The 21,247-nt window shown below is 46.9% G+C and overlaps 1 protein-coding gene across 14 annotated transcripts in view; it reads left to right on the top strand.

Moving 5' to 3' along the window:
- Positions 1–21,247, top strand: part of EXD3 (exonuclease 3'-5' domain containing 3) — a 347,824-nt gene that overhangs the window by 131,393 nt on the left and 195,184 nt on the right. For all 14 annotated transcript variants that reach the window (XM_014570610.4, XM_006117367.5, XM_025181796.3 and 11 more), the window contains one exon: positions 3,487–3,525. In XM_014570610.4, the coding sequence (XP_014426096.3) occupies positions 3,487–3,525 (39 nt within the window). The remainder of the gene's footprint in view (positions 1–3,486; positions 3,526–21,247) is intronic.

Here is a 21,247-nt window from a genome sequence, read left to right as displayed (position 1 = left end):
ATAGTGTTGCACTTTTCAGCTTTCTTCTTCCACCACTGATCGTGCATTTTGCGGATTTGTTGCTGGGCCTGGAGGAACTTAAACCTGTCTTTCTTAGAGATGGAGCCTGGGTTATTCTGCCACTCCATAAATGCCTTGTTCTTCTTGGCAAGCAGGTCCTCAATAGCACTGTTGTTCTCATCAAACCAGTCTAGATGATTGCATTTCTTGGGACCAAGCACTGACTTGTCTGTCTCCATCATCACTTCTCTAAACTGGTTCCACTTCTGAATTGGACCTCCAATCAATGGTCCACTGGCAGTCAACTTTTCATCAAGGCTTGACTGGAACTTGTGCAGGTGAGATGGCTGCTGGAGTCTGGCAATGTTAAAGGCTGTTCGGATGCGCTTTGGGTTATGCTGAGCAATGTGTATTTTGAAAATGGTGTGGACAAACCTATATTCAGTCCAGCACTCTGCTCCTTGCATGGCTCTGGTGATAAGGACATCCTGAATATCACGCTGACGAACAATGACATAATCTATCATGATCCATTGTTTTGATCTAGGGTGCATCCAAGTAGTCTTGTATTTGTTTGCCATCCTAAACACTGTGTTCGTGATGAGGAGGTCATGTTCTGCACATTTTCTCAGCAGCAATAAGCCGTTACTGTTCATTTGACCAACACCCTGTTTGCCTAACCCTAACCCTCCTATCAACTGTGGTCGCAGCCAACTCGGGCGTTGAAGTCTCCCAACAAGGCCTCAGCACACAGTCATCAGTGCATACACTCCCACCATGAACAGCACAGAGGAGACAATTGAGCAGTTTTACATCGACCTCAGTTCCGTTCTGTGCTCAGTGCCGGCCAACACTGAGCCGGCACTGAGCACAGAACGGAACTGTGGTCGATGTAAAACTGCTCAATTGTCTCCTCTGTGCTGTTCATGGTGGGAGTGTATGCACTGATGACTATTGCATACCGCTTGTGACTAAGGGGCAGGTGTAGCTTCATGAGCCTCTCGTTAATACCGACAGGTGGGTCCGAAAGTTGTTTCATCAGACTAGTCTTGACAGCCAGGCCGACTCCATAGATCCTACCCTCATTCTGCGCTTTCTCTTTCCAGAAGAAGGTGTAACCACTAGCTAGTTCAGTGAGAAATCCTTCTTCAGCAAGCCTGGTTTCACTCAAGGCAGCGATATCAATACCATAGTATGAAAGCTCTTTAGCAACTAGGGCTGTTCTCCGATGAGGTCTTACTGTGTCCTCACTGTCCATGAGCGTATGGACGTTCCATGCTCCCATTACCAGGTTATTTTTTTTTCACAACATAACCTGTGCGTGAAGAATATTATAGTGGGAAAGCCTTTGTACAGAGATGATCCCACTTTCTCGGCCTCAAAAGTTGGAATCCAGTGGCACGAGACAATTGTTGCTTCTGGAGACTACCTCGGCTGCATTGGATGGCTTTGTCACCTTAAATGCTCTGACATGCCCTATGCACTCCATAGTGCGCTGCTGCAATGCCGCCTTAGCTGTTGAATCATAAGGATTTCCTCCGCCTGATCCATCAAAGCAGTCTTCGCATGCTAGGATGAGAGTCCCTAACTCATCGAGGGTTTCATATCCATCAGCTACCCTCACCTGGTTTAGCTGGCCTGTCAAAGCTGTTGCCCGGGGTGTGGCCATTGCCGCATGCAAAGCCACTCCCGAAGAAGTGCAACAAACGCTCCTTTAGAGGTACTACCATGCAACCCCATACACCCTCAGCTCCATATATCAGACTATTAGGGATTCCACAAATTCTTTTGAGTTTAAAAGAGTTCCGTGGCCAAATCACATTGGGAAACACTGCTCTAGGTAAACCCCCTTGAGAGAAGTATGAGCTGGGGCTGTGTGGAAACTTGAATTGTTATATTCTGACTGGCTTCCAGAAATCCCGCACGTTCCCTCAGCACTTTGGAACTCACTTGGCTGTCCTGCAGGCATGCACCTGTGTCCTTTCAGAGCTCCGTTTGGGACAGTCTGCATGCTGGGCCGACCTGCCTTGGGAACAGAGCCAACTAGTCAGAGGCAGGCATCTGTGTGTGTGTGTGAGAGAGAGAGAGACTGTGCAAAGAATTGGGGAGGGAGGAGGCCTGCTGAAATGTCAAGGTTTCCCCCTCCTCCTGCCTCAGGAGGGATTGTTTCCTGCTGCTGCCTGAACTTACAAGATGACATGGTGACCTCCCCCAAAACACACAGTCTCCGTCCCACGTACACGTGTACACACACACAGATGCACACACACACAGATGCATGCTCACACTCCCTGCCCTGCCTTCTGGTCTTCCCCGACTTCTGTTGAAAAGCAGCTGTCAGTGTAGCAGGATGGAGCAGTGGGATTGGAAAACCTGCGTCATGCGATGCTGCCTGCCCGTGCAGCATTGCAAACCCTTCCCAAAGCACGCTACGGCCAGTTGCACAGTAAGATAGCTCCCACAATGCACTGCTTTCTGGGGCATGGCAAGAGCCGCTTACATGGACAGCTCCCCTGTCACAAGTGGACACATGACAGTGGTTTCCCTGCAGCGCAGTGTGAGCAGCACTGTAACAACCAGTACTTTCCATAATACAGTCCACACTTTTTGTTCATCTCTAAGGTGCTGCAGGACCATTTGCCGTTTTTCAGTTTTTTTCAGTCACACCTGTTATCTTTCGTATAGGGACTAGTCCTGCACGGTGCTGGAGGCCTCCACTCCCACTGACTTGAGGGTGTTCAGTAAGCTGGGGAGGTGGTCTCCCTCTCAGTGGTGTGAGCCTCACGGGGGACAGAGCTGATCTACTGGGTGTGGCAGTGTAGTCATCCTAGGAGCTTTAAGAAGGACAAAGGTGGTGTTCAGAGGAAGAGTCCCTGCCAAGCTCACTAATTCCCCGAATGTGAGCACACTGCTGTCTGAGAAGGCAGCTTCTTCTGGGGACCAGTGTGATCACTTTTTGCAGTATTCAGTTGCTCCACAGCAGCCTGAATACCATGGAGGCATCTGCTGTGCTTCTGAGGGATCATGTTGGGTGTGCGAAGGGCACCAGGAAATGCAAGTGCTCTGTTACGTTAGATACTGTTATTTACTGAGTTCAGCAACAGCTCAGTTTTCATCAGTCGTACCTACCTGCACAATGGCAGCTCACTGTAATGTGGCACCCACTGCAGACTAGGTCTGGTTGGAGTCTCTTTATTTTATAAAGTGTAAGAGGAGCTTCAGTATGATCTGGATAGGATTCTGTGTGGCCTTCGTGTTGTAAGTGCAGACAGATCAGTCTTGTGTTGCACTCCAACATTTGTCTGGATTAAGCAGTCCTAGCAATATTGTTCTAATGTGCTCTTCATAATGATATATGAGAACCCAGGGATTTCAGTGCATACCAGATTGTATTCCTGTGTTATAAATGTTGCTTGTGGGTTACATTTCCACTCTGTGTATTAATGTGCTTTAAAAACATATTTGAGATTGTTTTTCTCTTTTCAGAAATCGATGACTCAGGAGAATTGGGCTGATCATGTTGAGGTGAGTGTGAAATGCTTCCTTACCGCTTGTTTAGGGTTTGTTTGTGTGGCCCTCATTTAAAAATATCTCACTCACTGGTGTTACAAGAGTTTTCAAATATGTTACACTATTGCAGCTTTTTAGCTTTGTCTGAACTGCCTGGACATATGTGGAACAATTGTGTGTGTGTGTGTCTGTGCGAAGGGGGAAGGGGCAAAGAGACTCTGTATGTTCCTGTATCGCAGCTTAAAAACTTGCCATTTTTACCTCAGGTACGTAGGTGAGATCACCGTGGTCTTCTCTTGTGAGTCTCTGTACTGACTGCAGGACACACACTGACCACTGCAAATCCTGAGCTTCTCCAATTACAAATATGTATTGGATTATCTAAGTCAACGATCAAGGACCACCATTAAATATGAAAATCATCTTCTGTGTCCTGAGACTTTCCAGCAGTTTACTGTGTGTGTGTAATGTTCTCATGGCTTTGTGTCTCGTGCTGCAGAATAGAGTCATGGTCCATTAGTGTTGTGGTACCATACGTGTGTGTTAGATTAAGGAACAGTTTCGAATTTGAATACTGAATAGGAACAGGAGCGTGGTGCTGCTGCTCCCATGAGCCAATGCCTGGTGCTGGCAGCTCCTCCCGGCTGTGGGAATGCGCAGCCCCCTGCTCTGCCACCAGCACGGCTGCATGCCCCTGGACAGGAGATGCAGTTGGCTGCGAGGCTGGGGGGCAGTGCAGCCACAGTGCTGGGAGTTGCTGCCGGCACCAGGCATTTGCTCCAGCACCATGCCCCGCTTCTTTGGCTGCAGCGCCTCCGGGGAGCAGAGCCCTGCGGATCAGTGGACACCGATGTCTGTCTGTGGGTAGATGTTTGTATCCACGCAGGGGCACCAAAGCCACGCCTGGATGGGACCAGCAAGCCCCTGTGGCCCTGTGAAGAAGGACGGGGTGGGGGTACGTGGCTCCACATGCTGCCCCTCTCTGCCAGCACCATCCCTGTCAGTCTTCTGTTCCCGGCCAATGGGAACTGCAGGGGGTGTTGCTTGCAGCCAGGAGCAGTCTGCTCTCCCCTTCCCCCGGGCTCTCCACACACAGGGCTGCGCTGGCTGCTCCTGGGATGGGGAGACTCACCAGGCTCAACCAGTCGATCACAATTGGCCAGTTGGTTACCACTGCCCTAGTGGAATCCCCTGGTCTGGAAAGAACATCCCTGCACACTCTGTATGCGGGCCAGTATTCCTGAAGGTGTGTGCATCGTGCACCTTCCCTGCCCATCCTGGATTGATGTTAGTGCAATGACTCCAATGAGCCACCAGCACTTGTAGTACCATAGAGAAGCATCCCTTGTTGTTGATGTACTCTGTTTCAAAATGGCCTGGCACCAAAATTGAGATGGGTGCAATCTGTCCCCTGGTGCTTCAAAGCCATCTGCTATTTCCTGCATGTTGCCCAAAGTCACAGTCCTTTGTTGCAGGTGATTAATGGCCTGGCACACTTGCATCACCGCAACCCCCCCAGGGTACTTCCCAATTCCAAGTTTGGAGTGGCCAGCTTCCACACTGTGATTTCCACTTGCTTTTCTGCTGCTAGAGCAGCTCTTGTTTCGGTGTCCATGTGCCACAGTGAAAAGTTCTGCAGCCACTGCTTACCAGCCCAGACCTGCATCACCGTCCAGTCCCACCAATCAGAGCTTGTTTCCAGAGCCTGACAGCTTTGGTTCAATGCTCACAGCTGCTCCATGAATGCCAATCTCAACCCTAAATTGTTTCTGTCCATGGCACTTAACTGGGCAGGCACTATGGCTTTCTGTTCCGATTTGCAGCTCGTGAAGTACTGCAGGGTCAGCCACGCTGATTTCCTGACGCTTCTCACCTGCCTCCTGAGCAATGCAGGCAGAGAAGGTGGGTTCATAGTTTACAGGTGTAGTGGGAAAATGGCATGAAACGTAGTCAGATGCCCTTGGAATTATGGGAAAACTGATCTCACCCTTGTGACTCACTGCAGTTCATTCCCAGAACTCCTAGTGGGAGAAGGTGGCAGAATTACCCACAGTGCACTGCTCACTCTGCCAGCGGTAGCGCACCAATTGGGGACAGGCTGTTCTGACACAGAGCGATGTGTGAATATGCACCAGTGATGTAATTACAGCAGTTCATGATCCCCAAGCTAGCTTTAGTCAGCTTAACTCTGGAGCGTAGCTATGGCCTCAGTGATGTATCTTGTAAAGCCCCAAGTCCACGAGGTACGTTAGCCTGCACCCAATTTTAAGCCTGCCAATGTTCCTCTTACCTCAAAGGGCCAGTGCACGTGCAGAAGCAGCTTGCTGAAGCTGAGCCACGAGCTGGTAATTGGCATCTTTGGAAAACCCTCTGCATCCACATTTGTGTTTGAAATGAAGGTGCCATCAGTGATGCTTGTCAAACCCAATGTGATTTAGGTCTTTGTTCCCATTATCTGATATTGACAAACAGAAAATTCTTGGCAGAAAATGGCAAACTCCCTGAGCCAGTGGATGGAGAACGCGTGTTCCTGTGCAGTCTCTTTGGAGGCCTGTCCGTACTCCAAGAGCTGAGATGCCTCCCAGCACCATAGCTGATTCCACCTGTGCACAGAAAAAATTAAATCAGGCTGCACTAAGAGCTGAATTAGCCAGGCCTTTCTCTGTCCTTGTCTAAACTAGAGGCTGTGCAAGTGCTGGACTGTCTGAATCTAGGAGGAAGTGTAGCACTGGGTCCTGCAGCCAATTGATAGCTTTCAGGCAACTAAATAATAATCACATCAGCACTGCATAACCCTGCCCGTTAGCCATAAGAGTCAGGGCTGATATCAGCAATTACTGTCTTTGGCATCACATTAAAGAAGCTTGAGTATGTACCCATACTTCAGAAGGGAAACCCAAATAATCCAGCATGTAGCTCTGCTTCTGCTTCACAGTGTCAACAAGGCAGCTGCCTGAAACAAAGGAAAGGTCAAAGCAGCACCGTGTTCCGTGATGCTTTAGAAATGCTATTGTCCGCGCTGTTGTGCTCAGGAGATTTTTCAGCACAAACTCTAGAGTTGTCACAGTCTCCTTCTGAAAACGGGGCTTTCAGCTCAGTGCATTTGCTCACAGAAAGTATCTGCTTTCCCTGGAAATTGTGGACGTTTTGTTGAAAAAACAACATACACAGAGTCAGCATTTTAGCTGAAAATGTAAGTGTGGGAACACCACTCCCGTGCTCCGTGGGCGTTGTCCCCATGGGCCAGGCTCCACAACGGATTCTCTCTCGTGATGTGCTGAGAAGTGTGGCAAGGAGGCAGATTGGCATTTTGGACAGTACAGTCCAGACAGAGCCTGGAGGTGGATATGGGCAGGAGGCATCTGAACTGTGACTCCGAGAGGCACAGCAGCAACTTTCCAGATGAACGTTTTCAATTTTCAACTCAAATTTTTTCATTTTCATTTTTTGTTGAACGTTCCTATGAGGTCAAAGCTCATTTTTAGCAGTTCAGTGCAGCAGCTGTGATCTAAACTGAGCGGCAGAACCTTGGAGGTCCATGTCCTCATGTTGCTAGCAGGATGTCTGTTTGTGTGGCCAGGTGATAGAGCCTTTCTCTGCTGAATGATTGCATTAGGTTCATGGCCAGCAAAAAGGCATGTTGGAGCTTTGTGTGCCTGCCCTGCTGGATAAATCAAATATGTGACATTTGCAGCCTCTACGGGCCTGTACGCAGAAATTTCTGTGGACGGTGCTTTTTGTGTAAGTGTGGACTGCATGGGTGTGAATGCACCCCCATGGCCCCGGGTAAGGGGGAAGTCAGCCCCAGCCTTCCCGACATGGGAGAGGGTGGCGCGGGCAGTGCACCACTCCTGCTTTTCCCTGGCCAGTTGGAGCTTGCTAACTTGGCGACCATGAGGGGGTGCGTTTGCACCCTTCACACCCCCCTGCATATGGGCCTGCCCTGCCTACACCAAGGAACCGCTGGTTAATTGGGAAGAGCAGATGTATCCTCCCTTCTCTTCCCATGCATAGGTGCCTGACGGGTGTAGGGAGGGGGAGGAAGTGATGCTCTTGGTCAAGAGAAGCATCAGCTGCATAGCTGTGCATCAGCTTGTCATCCAGATTCACAAGTAGCCTGGGAAAACACAGGAGAGAAAAGTTGTTCCCTGTCTTTACAAATAGATGGGAAGACGTGCAGAAAAAACCACAACCGAGTCCAGTTGCTTGCCTCCCTCTCCCCCTGTGAACAAGGAACAAGCAGGGAACGATAATCTGTTCAACATGCATTATGCATCAGAGTTTTCTCATGGGCCCACAGGGCACTGGGTGGACCAGTTGGTTGATTGTAGGTGAGCCACAGCCATGGACTCTCTTGAGCCTGAGGTTTCTCGCCCAGCAGGAGTGTCCCAGAAACATGCCATGGAAAATGACTTTGCTGAGCTCAGGAAACACAGACTGTATTTTTCAGCAATTTTACATCAAACCTGCTAGCCCTGGTCTAGAGCGGAAGGCGCAACAGTGGGCTGTGTTGGAAGGGTCGCTGATCATGGGGATGAGCATTTCATTGTGACGCTCAGAATTGGGGAGGTTCTTGCTCTCGCACTCTCCAAGGCCCATGTAGGTCCATTATAGTAGAAGTGCTAATCATAACTAATGAAGCTTGACCAAGGTCACCCAAACCTCTTCAAACCTGGCTCAGCTCCATTGAACTAAGTAGAATGGTGCCTGATTACACCGGCTGTGAATTTGGCCAGCAGATGTTTGAGGCCTGGCTCTGCCTTTTGCTCCATAATTTTGTTATGAGGACGTTGGACTCAGAAAGTTAAGCAGTTTTAAGCATATGGAAAGTGAAGGGGGAAGAAGAAAAACCCTATTGCATGTTGAAACCCCAATCATAGAATCATAGAACCGTATTGCTGGAAGAAACCTCAGAAGGTCATCAAGTCCAGCCCCCTGCTCTAGGCAGGACCAATCCCAACTAAATCAACCCAGCCAGGGCTTTGTCAAGCTGAGACTTAAACACCTCTAGGGATAGAGACTCTACTACTTCCCCGGGTAACCCATTCCAGTGCTTCACCATGCTCCTAGTGAAATAGTTTTTTCTAATATCCAACCTGGACCTCTCCCACCACAACTTGAGACCATTGCTCCTTGTTCTGCCATCTGTCACTACTGAGAACAGCCTCTCTCCATCCTCTTTGGAACCTCCCTTCAGGAAGTTGAAGGCTGCTATCAAATCCCCCCTCACTCTTCGCTTCTGCAGACTAAACAGACCCAAGTCCCTCAGCCTCTCCTCATAGGTCATATTCTCCAGCCCCCTAATCATTCTGGTTGCCCTCCACTGGACCCTCTCCAATGCGTCCACATCCTTTTTTGTAGTGGGGGGCCCAGAACTGGACACAATACTCCAGATGTGGCCTCATCACAGCCGAATAAAGGGGAATAATGACATCTCTGGATCTGCTGGCAATGCTCCTAATACAACCTAATATGCCATTAGCCTTCTTGGCTACAAGGGCACACTGTTGACTCATATCCAGCTTCTCATCCACTGTAACCCCCAGGTCCTTTTCTGCAGAACTACTACTTAACTGGTTGGTCCCCAGCCTGTAACAATGCTTGGGATTCTTCCATCCCAAGTGCAGGACTCTGCACTTGTCTTTGTTGAACCTCATCAGTTTTCTTGTGGCCCAATCCTCCAATTTGTCGAAGTCACTCTGGACCCTATCTCTGCCCTCAAGTGTATCTGCCTGTCCCCCTACCTTAGTGTCATCTGCAAACTTGCTGAGGGTGCAATCCATCCCCTCATCCAGGTCATTAATAAAGATATTGAACAAAACTGGTCCTAGAACCGAATCTTGGGGCACTTCGCTAAAAACCGACCGCCATCCTGACACCAAGCCGTTGATCACTACCCGCTGGACCCGGCCTTCTAGCCAGCTTTCTATCCATCTTACCATCCATTTATCCAATCCACAATCCCTTAACTTGCTGGCAAGAATATTGTGGGAGACCGTATCAAAAGCCTTGTTAAAGTCAAGGTATATCACATCCACTGACTTTCCCATGTCCACAGAGCCAGTTATCTCATCACAGAAGCTAATCAGATTGGTCAGGCACGACTTGCCCTTCATGAATCCATGCTGACTGTTCCTGATCACTTTCCTCTCTTTCAAGTGCCTCAAAATGGATTCCTTAAGGATCCCTTCCATGATTTTTCCAGGTACCGAGGTAAGACTGACCGGCCGATAGTTCCCTGGATCATCCTTCTTCCCTTTTTTTGAAGATGGGCACTACATTTGCCTTTTTCCAATCATCTGGGATCTCTCCCGATCTCCACGACTTTTCAAAGATAATGGCCAAAGGCTCCTCAATGACATTTGCCAACTCCCTCAGTACCCTCGGATGCATTAAGTCTGGTCCCGTGTATTTGTGTACGTTTAGCTTTTCCAAATATTTCCTAACCTGTTCTTTACCCACCAAGGGCTGTCCATCTTCATCCCATCTTGCGTCACTTAGCGCATTAGTCCGGGAGCTGACCTTGTCCGTGAATACAGAGGCAAAGAAAGCATTGAGTACTTCAGCTTTCCCCACATCATCTGTCACTAGGTTACCTCCTTCATGCAGTAGGGGCCGCACACCCTTTCTGATCACCGTCTTCTTGTTAACATGCCTGTAGAAACCTTTCTTGTTATCCTTCACATACTTTGCCAGTTGCAATTCCAATTGCGCTTTCACCTTCCTGAGCTATACATTTAAACTTCTCTGTGGTCATTTGTCCAAGTTTCCACTTTTTGTAAGCTTCCTTTTTGTGCTTAAGTTCACCAAGGATTTCCCCTGTAAGCCAATCCGGTCTCCTATCATGTTTGCCTCTCTTGCTACGCATCGGGATGGTTTCTTTCTGTGCCTTCAGTAAGGCTTCTTTAAAATCCTGCCAGCTCTCCTGGACTCCTGTCCCCTTCATGTCAGCATCTCAGGGGATTCTGCCCATCAGGTCTCTGAAGGAATCAAAATCTGCTTTTCTAAAGTCCAATGTGTGTATTTTGGTACTCTCTTTTCTTCCTTTGGTCAGGATCCTGAAACTTACCATCTCATGATCACTGCTTCCCAGGTTGTCACCCACCTCTACTTCCCCTATTAATTCCAAACCCCTGTGTATTTTTTAGCTGTTCTAGCATGTAAGCAAGTGGGTCTAGATGGGGACGTAGTCCATTCCTTGTGACTGGGGCTGCGGGTCCTGTGTCTTTAGGCATGACAGAAAACAATAGCTTGGATCTGGCAAGATTGTGAGTGCCATAGAAGAACTGCTATGCACTATGCGACATTTTAAGCTGTGCATTGAATTATTCCAGAGACTTGGAGAATATATGTGTGAGTATAGATGTATGTGAAAGCATGTCATCAGCCCTTCAGTGAAATCCCTTCACCCGAGGGGTAGAATGCCATAACTTTATAACAGTACACAGCAGCACTGCTGGGAACTAACAGTAGCATTGGATTAGTGTATTTAATGTTGGCAGGATATTAATTGTCCAGTGGAACGTAGCCAGATTGTCGAGGTTGCAAATAGGGCCCTGGCATGTTTTATGGCCTCTAACGATCAGGGCCTTTTCACATGAAAGCAAAAGCCATCCTGCACTCATTGCTGCACAGGAAGGGATATTCTCTAGTTTGTCAACACTGAAACACCAGCCAAATTAATATTCAGACCATGGCCTGGAATTTCTAACTTATCTCACTGATTTATTAGGTGCCCCATGTGAAGTGGTTTTAGGTTAGCTAGTGCATGGCAGCATCGAGTAGCTTAGGTTGGGATGCACTGAGGGACTATCCTAATGTACCTTTTGTACATTTGTTCAGTCCTGTGATTTGCAGACAGTTAGCCTACTCTAGTCTTGTGTTATAGTAATGCACGCTGGTCCCTGGAGCCAGCTGTTAGCCAGGTTCAGCTCTGGAAAAAGCTGCAGCAAATTGGGTCTCTTTTCCCGGCTGTGACAGTGAGAAAATTTATTCATTCATTTAAAATTTCCAACCATGAAAATCAAACATGCTGAGTTTATAAGTCTTGTTCGTTGAGGGCCCTGAGGTCAAATGCTAGTAATCTGCAGCAATTATATAACTCTATTCCCACAAAAATTCGAGGCTTGTTACTAATGTGACTTTATGGTATAAGCCACAAAATATAAAACAAAACAAAACAGAACCAAAAAACCACCAGAGCATCAAGATCTGGACCATATGAAATGCCACTCCAATAGAAGTCCTCAGATAACACAGAGATAAGCAGGGATATGTGCCCTCCTTTATCTAAAACATACTTTAATGATTGTCAGAGTTTGAGACCATAGGCTTAAATTTAGACTATAACAAGGACCTGAAGGAGCTTTATTGTTTATCTAACTCAGCGGTTCCCAACCGTTTCCAGATGGGGACCCATTCTGACAATTCAGGAAGACTTGGTGACCCAGGGTGATTCAAAAATCACCCAGGGAAGTGTAGGGGCAGAGCCACCTGGGGAGACACTTGGCGCCCCTTTTGAAATGTAATGGCGACCCATATTTGGGTCCCGACCCATAGGTTGGGAAACCCTGGTCTGTTACATAAGAACATAAGAACAGCCAGACTGGGTCAGACAAAAGGTCCATCCAGCCCAACATCCTGTCTGCCAATAGTGGCCAATGCCAGGTGTCCCAGAGGGAGTGAACTGAACAGGTACTGATCAAGCGATCTCTCTCCTGCCAAAAGCGACGAGGAGTCCTGTGGCACCTTATAGACTAACTGAAGTGTAGGAGCATAAGCTTTCGTGGGCAAAGACCCACTTCGTCAGATGCATGTAGTGGAAATTTCCAGAGGCAGGAATAAATATGCAGGCCAGGATCAGGCTGGAGATGACCAGGTGGATCCAATCAAGGAGGATGAGGCCCACTTCTAGCAGCTGATCTGGAGGTGTGAATTCCAAGAGAGCAGAAGCTGCTTTTGTAGTTAGCAAGCCATTCACAGTCTTTGTTTAATCCAGAGTTGATTGTGTCAAACTTAAAGATGAACTGTAGCTCAGCAGTTTCTCTTTGAAGTCTGGTCCTGAAGTTTTTTTGCTGCAGGATGGCTACTTTTAGATCTGCAATTGTGTGTCCAGGAAGATTGAAATGTTCTCTCTCCTGCCATCCATCTCCATCCTCTGACAAACAGAAGCTAGGGACAGAATTCCTTAACCATTCTGGCTAATAGCCATTAATGGACTTATCCTCCATGAATTTATATAGTTCTCTTTTAAACCCTGTTATAGTCCTAGTCTTCACAACCTCCTCAGGCAAGGAGTTCCACAGGTTGACTATGTGCTGTGTGAAGAAGAACTTCCTTTTATTTGTTTTAAACCTGCTGCCCATTAGTTTCATTTGGTGGCCCCTAGTTCTTATATTATGGGAACAAGTAAATAACTTTTCCTTATTCACTTTCTCCACACCACTCATGATTTTATAGACCTCTATCATATCCCCCCTTAGTCGCCTCTTTTCCAAGCTGAAAAGTCCCAGTCTCTTTAATCTCTCCTCATATGGGACCTGTTCCAAACTCCTAATCATTTTAGTTGCCCTTCTCTGAACCTTTTCTAATGCCAGTATATCTTTTTTGAGATGAGGAGACCACATCTGTACACAGTATTCAAGATGTGGGCGTACCATGGATTTATATAAGGACAATAAGGGTATGTCTACACTACCCTCCTAGTTCGAACTAGGAGGGTAATGTAGGCATACCGCACTTGCAAATGAAGCCCGGGATTTGAATTTCCCGGGCTTCATTTGCATAAGTGGGGCTCCGCCATTTTTAAATCCCCGCTCGTTCGAACCCTGTGCCGCGCGGCTACACGTGGCACGAACTAGGTAGTTCGAACTAGGCTTCCTAGTTCGAACTACCGTTACTCCTCATTCCACGATTTAAAAATGGCGGAGCCCCGCTTATGCAAATGAAGCCCGGGAAATTCAAATCCCGGGCTTCATTTGCAAGTGCGGTATGCCTACATTACCCCGCTAGTTCGAACTAGCGGGGTAGTGTAGACATACCCTAAGATATTCTCTATCCCTTTTTTAATGATTCCTAATACAGTAAACTTCCGATAATCCGGCACCTTTAGGACCCAGGGGGTGCCGGATTATCAGATATGCCATACTATCAGAAGCGGGGGCTATGAGGGGTCTGGGGTGGGGTGGGGGGATGCTACCCCAGACCCCCTCATAGCCCCCCCTTCCAATAGTCTGGCTCTGCCCCAGGAGTCCCTGATTCAGCCGCTGCTGGTCAGTTTCAGCAGTGGCTGAATCGGGGACGCCTGCAGCAGAGCAGCTGGAGTGCTGCCGGGTTGGTCCCGCAGCGCCGCTCCTCGGCGCTACTGGACCAACCCGGCAGCACCCCATCTTCTCTGTCCCAGGTGTCCCCAAGTCAGCCACAGCTGAAACTGATCAGGGGCTGACTCCAGAAAGCCAGAGGCAGAGCTGCTCTGCCCCAGGCTTCCTGGAGTCAACCGCTGGTCAGTTTCAGCAGCGGCTGAATCAGGACACCTGGGGCAGAGCAGCTGGAAGGCTGCTGGGTTGGTCCCACAGCGCCGAGGAGCGGCACTACTAGACCAACCCAGCAGCACCCCAGCTGCTCTGCCCCAAGTGTCCCCAAGTCAGCCGCAGCTGAAACTGACCAGCGGTTGACTCCAGGAAGCCCGAGACAGAGTTGCTCTGCCCTGGGCTTCCTGGAGTCAGCCGCTGGTCAGTTTCAACAGCAGCTGAATCGGGACACCTGGGGCAGAGCAGTTGGGGCGCTGCTGGGTTGGTCTGGTAGCGCCAAACCTCGGCGCTGCGGGGACCAACCCGGCAGCACCCCAGCTGCTCTGTCCCAGGTGTACCCAAGTCAGCTGCTGCTGAAACTGACCAGCAGCTGATTCCAGGAAGCTGGGGCAGAGCAGCTCTGTCTCGGGCTTCCTGGAGTCAGCCGCTGGTCAATTTCAGCAGCGGCTAAATCGGGGACAGCTGGGGTGCTGCCGGGTTGGTCCCGCAGCCCCGAGGGGCAGCGCTACGGGACCTACCCGGCAGCACTCCAGCTGTTCTGCCTCCGGCTTCCCCGATTCAGCCGCTGGTCAGTTTTAGCAGCGGCTGAATTGGGGAAGCTGGGGGCAGAGCATCTCCAATGGTCTGGCTTCCCGGAGCACTTCCGGGTTCCTGATGGTGCCGGACCATCAGGAGTGCTGGACCATCAGATGCCGGACCATCGGAGTTTTACTGTATCCTGTTTGCTTTTTTGACTGCCGCTGCACACTACGTAGACGTCTTCAGAGAACTATCCATGATGACTCCAAGAGCTCTTTCCTGATTAGTTGCAGCTAAATTAGCCCCCATCATATTATATGTATAGTTGGGGTTATATTTTCCAATGTGCATTACTTTACATTTATCCACATTAAATTTCATTTGCCATTTTGTTGCCCAGTCACTTAGTTTTGTGAGATCTTTTTGAAGTTTTTCGCAGTCTGCTTTGGTCAAACTACCTTGAGCAGTTTAGTATCATCTGCAAACTTTGCCGCCTCACTGTTTACCCCTTTCTCCTGATCATTTATGAATAAGTTGAATAGCATTGGTGCTAGGACTGACCCTTGGGGAACACCACTAGTTACCCCTCTCCATTTTGAAAATTTACCATTTATTTCTACCTTTTGTTTCCTGTCTTTTAACCAGTTTTCAGTCCATGAAAGGATGTTCCCTCTTATCCCATGACATCTTAATTTACAGAAGAGCCTTTGGTGAGGGCCCTTGTCAGAGGCTTTCTGAAAATTTAAGTACACTATGTCTGCTAGATCCTCCTTGACTTCATGTTTGTTGACCCTTTCAAAGAACTCTAGTAGATTAGTAAGACATGATTTCCCTTTATAGAAACCATGTTGACTTTTGCCCAACAAATTATGTTCTTCTAAGTGCCTGACAATTTTATTCTTTACTATTGTTTCAACTAATTTGCCTGGTACTGATGTTAGACTTACCGGTCTGTAATAGCTGGGATCACCTCTAGAGCTCTTTTTAAATATTGGCACTACATTAGCTATCTTCCAGTCATTGGGTACAGAAGCTGAGTTAAAGGATAGGTTACAAACCATAGTTAATAGTTCTGCAATTGCACATGTGAGTTCTTTCAGAACTCTTGGGTGAATGCCATTTGGTCCCGGTGACTCGATACTGTTAAGTTTATCAATTAATTCCAAAACCTTCTCTAATGACACTTCAGTCTGTGACAAGTCCTCAGATTTTGTCACCTACAAAGGACGGGTCAGGTTTGGGAATCTCCCTAACATCCTCAGCCGTGAAGACTGAAGCAAAGAATTCATTTAGTTTCTCTGCAATGACGTTATCGTCTTTTAGTGCTTCTTTTGTATCTCGATCATCCAGGGCCCCCACTGGTTGTAAGCAGGCTTCCCGCGTCTGATGTACTTAAAAAACATTTTGTTATTACCTTTTGAGTTTTTGGCTAGCTATTCTTCAAACTCTTTTTTTGGCTTTTCTTATTACATTTTTACACTTAATTTGGCAGCGTTTATGCTTCTTTCTATTTACCTCACTAGGATTTGACTTCCACTTTTTAAAAGATGCAGTGAGAGATAAAAAGGCGTCTTTTACATGGTTGTTAAGCCACAGTGGCTCTTTTTTAGTTCTTCTAATAAGGTTTTAAATTTGTGGTATACATTTAAGTTAGGCCTCTATTATGGTGTCTTTGAAAAGAGTCCATGCAGCTTGCAGGGATTTTACTTTAGTCACTGTACCTTTTAATTTCTGTTTAACTAACCTCCTTATTTTTGTGTAGTTCCCCTTTTTGAAATTAAATGCCACAGTGTTGGGCTGCTGAGGTGTTCTTCCCACCACAGGAATGTTAAATATTATTATATTATGGTCACTATTTCCAAGCGGTCCTTTTATAGTTACTTCTTGGACCAGATCCTACTCAGGATTAAATCGAGAATTGCCTCTCCCCTTGTGGGTTCCTGTACCAGCTGTTCCAAGAAGCAGTCATTTAAGGTATCAAGAAATTTTGTCTCTGCATCTCATCCTGAGGTGACATGTACCCAGTCAATATGGGGATAGTTGAAATCCCCCACTATTACTGAATTCTTTATTTTGATAGCCTCTCTAATCTCCCTTAGCATTTCATAGTCAATATTACTGTCCTGGTCAGGTGGTCGATAATAGATCCCTACTGTTATGTTCTTATTAGAGCAGGGAATTACTATCCACAGAGATTCTATGGAACATGTTGATTCATTTAAGATTTTTACTTCATTTGATTCTAAATTTTCTTTCACATATAGTGCCACTCTCTCACCCACACGACCTGTTCTGTCCTTCTGATATATTTTGTATCCCGGAATGATTGTGTCCCATTGATTGTCCTCGCTCCACCAAGTTTCTGTGATTCCTATTATATCAGTATCCTCCTTTAACACGAGGCACTCTAGTTCACCCATCTTATTTTTTAGATTTCTGGCATTTGTGTACAAGCACTTTAAAAACTTGGCACTGTTTATTTGTCTGCCCTTTTCTGATGTGTCAGATTCTTTATGTTAATGTTTTTCATCTGATCTGGCCCATACTTTATCTTCTTCCATCCTCTCCGCCTGACTAAAACCTAGAGAATCTGTATCAATAGACTCTCCTCCAAGAGACGTCTCTGTCCAATCCACGTGCTCCTCTGCACCAATCGGCTTTCCCCCATCTGTTAGTTTAAAAACTGCTCTGCAACTTTTTTAATATTAAGTGCCAGCAGTCTCGATCCACTTTGGTTTAGGTGGAACCCATCCTTCCTGTATAGGGTCCCCCTATCTCAAAAGTTTCCCCAGTTCCTTATAAAGCTAAACCTTAAAATAGATAAGGGGGTTTTCTTCTCGTTCTCCCCTCTCTCATTGGGGAGTTGCAGAATGGGCAATATTCAGTCTTGGATCTGTGACAGATTTAAAGTCGAGAATCTCCTGAATCTAGGAAAGAGATCATTGTTCTATTCCAGCTGAAAGCTGGCAATGTCTCCTTTCTCCCAGGGGCTGCATTTCAAGGTTTCTGTCACTGCTGCTTCTACTCCTTTCATTCATCTTCCTGCCTTTCATGTCTGTCTTGTGACACTCTCATGAATTGATCAGAGCCCCGGTAGTGGAGGAAGTGTGGTGGGAGCAACAACCGTGTGGATCTCTCTGTTTTTGTTTGTTTTCTCTCGTTGTGTCTTCATTACTCGGTATCACTGAACTTTGGAGAGAGTTTGTAGAAAGGTTCAATATGAAACATGAAGGAGCTGACAGAAGTTAGGGGAATGGAGGAAGCTGAGACTTTGGTATTACAGAGATTTCAGAATAGCTTTTAAAACAGTTTCCAGTTACATTTGGTGAGTAGTTTCAAGCTGACGAAACATCACAAGCACTGAAAACTGATGGAACTTGCTGAGCTCAGGACCTGGTCTGATCCAGAAAGCAGGTTCATCTGCAAATGCTGGGGGATAATCATCACTTAATCTTTAATTGAATTTTGTGTTCTGTCTTGGCAGCAGTAAAATGTGTGTCCATACTAATGAAGGGCACAACCCACTTCTTCAGATGAAGCCCACTTAGTGGGTTGTGTCCACTAAGACCCGTGATACCATCTCCATGTTTTGTTAGTTCCTAAGGTGCTACTAGACTATTAGTTGTTTTTTAAGTTGTTCCAGTTTCAGACTAACTCAGCCACCTCTCTGAAGCTTACTAATGATGTTAGTGTTATTGGTCTAAAGGAAATTGGACCTTCTTATTCAACAAACCTGTAAGGTTATGTCTAAACTACATTCCTCTTCCAAAAGAGGAGTATAAATGAGTCTGATCGAAAATGAAAATGAAGCACGGATTTACAAATCTCGTGCTTCATTTGCATAATCACATGAGAGCGCTTTTTCGAAAAAGAGTTTTTTTGAAAAAGAAACCACAGTCTAGACAGGGTTTATTTTAAAAAAACACACCCTTTTTCGAAAGAACCCGTACTCCTGAAAAAATGAGGTGTATGGGTTCTTTTGAAAAAGGTTTTTTTTCCTGAAAGAACCCCATCTAGACTGAGGTTTCTTTTTCGAAAAAGCGTTCTCACACAATTATGCAAATGAAGCGCGAGGTTAGACAGTGGGAGTGGGATGATGATCCAGGTTCTGAGCAGCTTCAAAGCTGGGAGCTGCAGCTGCACAGTATTTTTGAAAAATCAACCCTCTTTTATTTAAGAACTGGAATTTTCAGTAAGGGTACGTCTAGACTACAGGCTTCTGTCGACAGATTCTGTCGACAAAACTTCTGTCGACAAAGAGCATCTAGACTACATTGAGTTCTGTCAACAAAGCAAGCTGCTTTGTCGACATGGTAGTGTGGACGCAAAGGACAGTTTACATGCAATAACACCTTCTGTCGACAGAAGGCGTTATGCCTCGTAAAATGAGGTTTACCAGCGTCGACAAAACTGCTGAGTTCTGTCGACGTTATGTCGACAGAACTCAGTGGTAGTGTGGACGCAGGTATAGTTTTGTCGACAAAAGTCCACTTTTGTCGACAAAACCCTGTAGTCTAGACGCACCCTAGGAGTTAGACATCCACCTTGCATTTTGGAGGGGGCAGATTTTGAAAACATTGGCCAAAGCTCCTTAATCCATGTCTCCATTAGCATTCAGGAGAGAGAAGAGAGAAGGAAGTGTAAAGAAAAATATTTTAACATTTTCATCTGTTTTTTGGTTAAGCAACATCCACTTTCTAACCCCACACCCTACCTGAGAGCACTAGGCTGCTGCTAAACAGTGTGTCAAGAGTCTGCTCGCTAATAAGCATGTGTTTGAAAGTACAGCTTCACCAGAAAGCGACTTAGTACTGAATAAAGAAGGTAATTGGCTTATGGCTGCCAGTTTAGTAGGGTCAGTGTTAGATTAGCAAATGTGACTGTCAGCAAACTGTTAAACTCCAGGGGCACATCAGAGCTTGTTAGCTAGCTAAATATAAGGGACACAATTGCTGTGAATAGTGCAGGGCAAAGCAATCCAGGACTTTCAGGATGGTGTGAAATAAGCCTGAGCACCCTGAGGACCAAGGGCCATTAAAGCCAAATGGATGATCTCACAAATGTGTTTGCTTCCACAGGGCCTTGTCACCACTATTAGTGGCAATAGCAAGAGGACTATGTCAGTTACAGTTGTGACCAAAAAGTTGACAATTACTAGGCAAAACACCCCTAATAATGCCCCATTTTTGGAGCGTAGGACTATGCATTCTAAACAGTTACCTGAACCAGGCATCTAAATGGGACTCCAGCTAACTCATGCAGACACAGCAGTCCACAGGATGGCCACAAAGCCCAAGTTTGTGTACTCCCATTGCACCACGACTAAGGGAGTCTAGGGGTGGGTAGCAGACTCCCCCAAAGCAGTGGGGAGATGCACACAAGAGGGGGGGAGCCATGGCCCTGTCCACCCCACCCAGTGCAGAGGAAAAAGGTAGTGCTTGTGGTACCCTATAAAACGTGAGCAGAGGCTGCAAATGTCTATGGCTTTTCCTGAGCTCTGAACCTCCCCCCTCATTTGGGGAGACTCTTACTGCTATAGTCTAGTTCTTTATAACTGTATTGCATGTACCCAGAAGACGCACTCAGATCCGAGAGATGCATTTGTACAATGTACACCCTACGTGCTCTTTCCTCCAGCAATAAAACAATCCAATAATACCGTGGATTATTTCATAGCCCTGTAAATGGATCATCACCTGAGTGTTTCTCTAAGAAATACCCTGGCTTGTGAAAGAGTTGGGCAACCCCACACAGTTCACAAAGGAGTGTGGGCTATTTTCAGTTGATAGTTTGGCTCTATTCTACTTTTAGGCAAGATTATTTCACCACTTTGGTGCCTGTAGGGATTCCGACTCCCCCTACAGCGTTGCCCATTGTCGATTTTGGGGACTTGGCTCCGATGGCGGCGGCGCTATTCTATTCGGGTCACTGTCCTCTGACAGTGCCCATACAGCCTGGGCTTTACCCCTTCCGGGGTAAGTTCGGGGTGTTCGAGTGCAGACGGAATAGTCTGGTGCCCTGGGCTACTTCCTCTCCATTCCAGCCCTCCGCAGGCCAGCCGCTCGTTGCTCTGGAAGGCCTTCTGGACCCCGTTGCTCCACGAGTACTTGCTGCAGGGGCTTTAGTGCGGGGTTGCGGGGCCCCGTCACAGTGCCCATACAAGAACCACACAAATGAATGAATGTTTAGAAGTGCAAAAAAACCCCCTTCCTCTTTAAACAATGACAACAGCAAAACCCCACAACACAACAAGAGCAAACAAACTAAAGGCTTCAATATCTGAGATACAGGTGAGAGGGTTATTCTAGGAGGGAGTGGGTGAGATTCTGTGGCCTGCATTGTGCAGGGGGTCAGACTAGATGATCATAATGGTCCCTTCTGACCTTAAAGTCCATGAGTCTGTGAGTAAACAGGAAACTGATCTTTGCGTTTTTGCTCTGAAAGAATGTATCTCGGAGGAATGTTGTAATTATGGATTTAGAAAATCAGTCCAGTTTGCCATGGTGTGAATTTCAGAGTTCATTCAGTCTGCCCTCTCAAGCATTCCTTCAATTGAACAAAAAGCACCAGGAGTTTAAATGCACCAAGAGAGATTAAAGAAAAAAATCCATTGCCAATTCTTCCATTTGTTAAAGATCCCACAAACATACTTATTATAGCTCTGGCTTACTGCCAAGTGAGATCCTTGA

Source organism: Pelodiscus sinensis, chromosome 23 (assembly GCF_052426305.1).
Source record: "Pelodiscus sinensis isolate ZL-2025 chromosome 23, ASM5242630v1, whole genome shotgun sequence".
NCBI classification, from domain to species: Eukaryota; Metazoa; Chordata; order Testudines; family Trionychidae; genus Pelodiscus; species Pelodiscus sinensis.
Note: the sequence above shows the minus strand (reverse complement) of the source record. Positions and strands in the feature narration are given on the sequence as shown.